This window comes from Antrostomus carolinensis, unplaced genomic scaffold (assembly GCF_000700745.2).
Source record: "Antrostomus carolinensis isolate BGI_N321 unplaced genomic scaffold, ASM70074v2 scaffold30643, whole genome shotgun sequence".
Classification (NCBI taxonomy): Eukaryota; Metazoa; Chordata; class Aves; order Caprimulgiformes; family Caprimulgidae; genus Antrostomus; species Antrostomus carolinensis.
Window position 1 is genome coordinate 5,369 of NW_010307799.1, and position 2,264 is coordinate 7,632.

The following is a 2,264-nucleotide window of genomic DNA, read 5'->3' on the forward strand; positions in this document are numbered from 1 at the left end:
CTAATGAGTGTATCTTGCAACTGGCAGCCATTTCTAATCCCGTATTACTGGTTTCCTTGGTACCTTGCTAGCAGCTGTAGATAATTTTTTTTTTGTTGTAAACATAAACTATCATCTAAATCAGGACATTATATATATATATTTAATTAGTTCAGAAGCAAAGTGCTTTAAACCTTACGATTTTCACTTCTGCCCTGTAGAAACGGCACTAGGTCTAAATGCTCAAATTTTTGCTTTTTGATACATCCTGCAGCATTAGCTTTGTAGGCAACTCATCATTTAAACCTACTGTACCACCTGAAAGACTGCTGTACTGTAGGTGTAAATTTGAGTGTTAGCCATCACTTAAACATGCATTTTCATGCAACTAGGAGATATGGGCTCATTCAACTGCTTCTCAGATTCATCCTGATTTTTGTGATTTTCTTTTATGAAAAAGGCTTTCAAAACAGTTCATGCGATGATATGTATGACTAGAGGAATGACCCAGCCAATGAAGAAAGCCCACAAGCTGTTATTTAAGTTTGACATGGAAAAGATTGAGTGCTTCTGTACCGTCCCCTGGCTTGCAAATACTTTGAGATGATCTTGATATTCCAGTCCTTAGAGAGTCAGCAGAGAGAGTTGTTTCCACTAACGGGCACGAGATGGCTTCAGTAGTCTCTGTTCCTGCCTCTGTCTCCAACTCTTCATCAGTTATAAATAATTTTGACTCCCTCCATTTGGAGTATACATCTTGGCTACCTCTGGAACCACTGGAGTCACTGCCAGCAATCTGTACATTGAGTTCTTCTGTTGATTGTATAAGGTTTTGTACAGATAAAGATTTTCCTAAATCCATTTGCACCACAGGTTTAACTGAGAGCAAATGTTCCCCTTCTGTATCCAGACTTTTTCTCCATGTGAGATCCTTTGTTGCACTGGGCTGTGCAACTTGTCCATTATCCTTTGATGCAACAAGGCAAGCGGTGACATCAGAAATATTTTCCTGTGTGGTTACAGGAATAATATGAACGGGCTCAGGCCTATTGATATGCTTCATTGATGAGAAAGGTGGTATTTGTAATGTTGTTGGAGTTGCTGGCTTAGTTGCCTGGTTTATTTGGTGTGATGTATTGGTAAGTGTTGCAGGTCCATCGTTTGGCACTTGCGTTGCTTGACTATGCATAGCTGGACTAAAAGCATAGTAAGCCTGAGTGCTAAATTCATTTGGTGTCAGTACAAGCTGTAGGCCACGAGGCAGATTGGCACTAGCTGATCTGGATACGCATCCACTAATTTGTGCAGAATTAGACAAATCTTTGCTGTCTGAGGGACTCTGGTAATCAGAAGTCTGCTCACACTCGAAAGCTGGCATTTGAAAGGAAGCCAAAGTGAGCGCGGATGCAGATCCTTTTCGCAAAACTTGTTGATAAATATCTAACAGACAGTCCAGCTTTGACTCAATGGATTGTACCTACAGGAGGAGAGTAAAAAGTTAACATTAATGCCAAACACTAATATAAAATTTTTGGAACCCAAGCAAAGGGAAAATGTTACTGCTGAAGAGAAAAATGGGAGGAGCTTGGTATATTCTATTGACTCTTGAAAAAAAAGATTATCAAAAGCCATGCAGATTTTTCATAAGCAAGCTGATAACAGGGGAAAAAATTAGTAAGCTGTGATTTTTCCTTCCTTTTCTGTACATGGAAGAAAGTTAAGGTAAAACAAGTTGTATTAATTTTATTTCAACATGTAAATGAAGGAGATATTAGAAAAAAAAAAAATTACCTGTTCAGCCTTTGAAACTGGTGATAAAATACACAAAAGGTGTGAGCAACAGAGCAAGAAAAAGCAACACAGATAATCACTCTACCTGTTTCTCCACCTTGACTACACGCCCTAACATACTGAGGTCATCAGTTGTCTCATTCTCTGCAGGATTCTTTTCTCTACTTCTTTTATCTGATGTGATTTGTCCTTTCCCAAGAATTTGGTCAACACTGTAAGAGAAATCAAAAGCTGCTGTGATTCCTGAAAACGGTGATGATACGGAAGTGCTTGGTAATCTGTACATTAAAACTTCAAATCGTAGGACTTCAGAAACGCACCTGAGAAAGAAGTTAACCTAATTTTATTTACAAAATTAAGAAAAAAACCATGAATGCTTTTTGAGCATTTGGAGATTAGCTTAGAGACAGTTTTTTTTTTCTGTTAACACTAACTGAGGGCCACAATTTATCTATCATCTGGGAGAGCCAGGGCTAGACTTGCTGAGAGGCCGG

General features: G+C 38.7%; 1 protein-coding gene across 1 annotated transcript; it reads right to left on the reverse strand.

The window, feature by feature from the left end:
• Positions 1 to 448: 448 nt before the first annotated feature.
• On the reverse strand, positions 449 to 2,090 carry LOC104523105 (potassium voltage-gated channel subfamily KQT member 5-like; the record flags this gene model as incomplete). The annotated part of the gene is made up of 2 exons (XM_010165575.1): positions 449 to 1,456; positions 1,856 to 2,090. Coding segments are annotated over 2 exons (1,177 nt in total), but the record flags the coding sequence as incomplete, so codon positions are not given.
• Between the last annotated feature and the right edge of the window lie 174 nt (positions 2,091 to 2,264).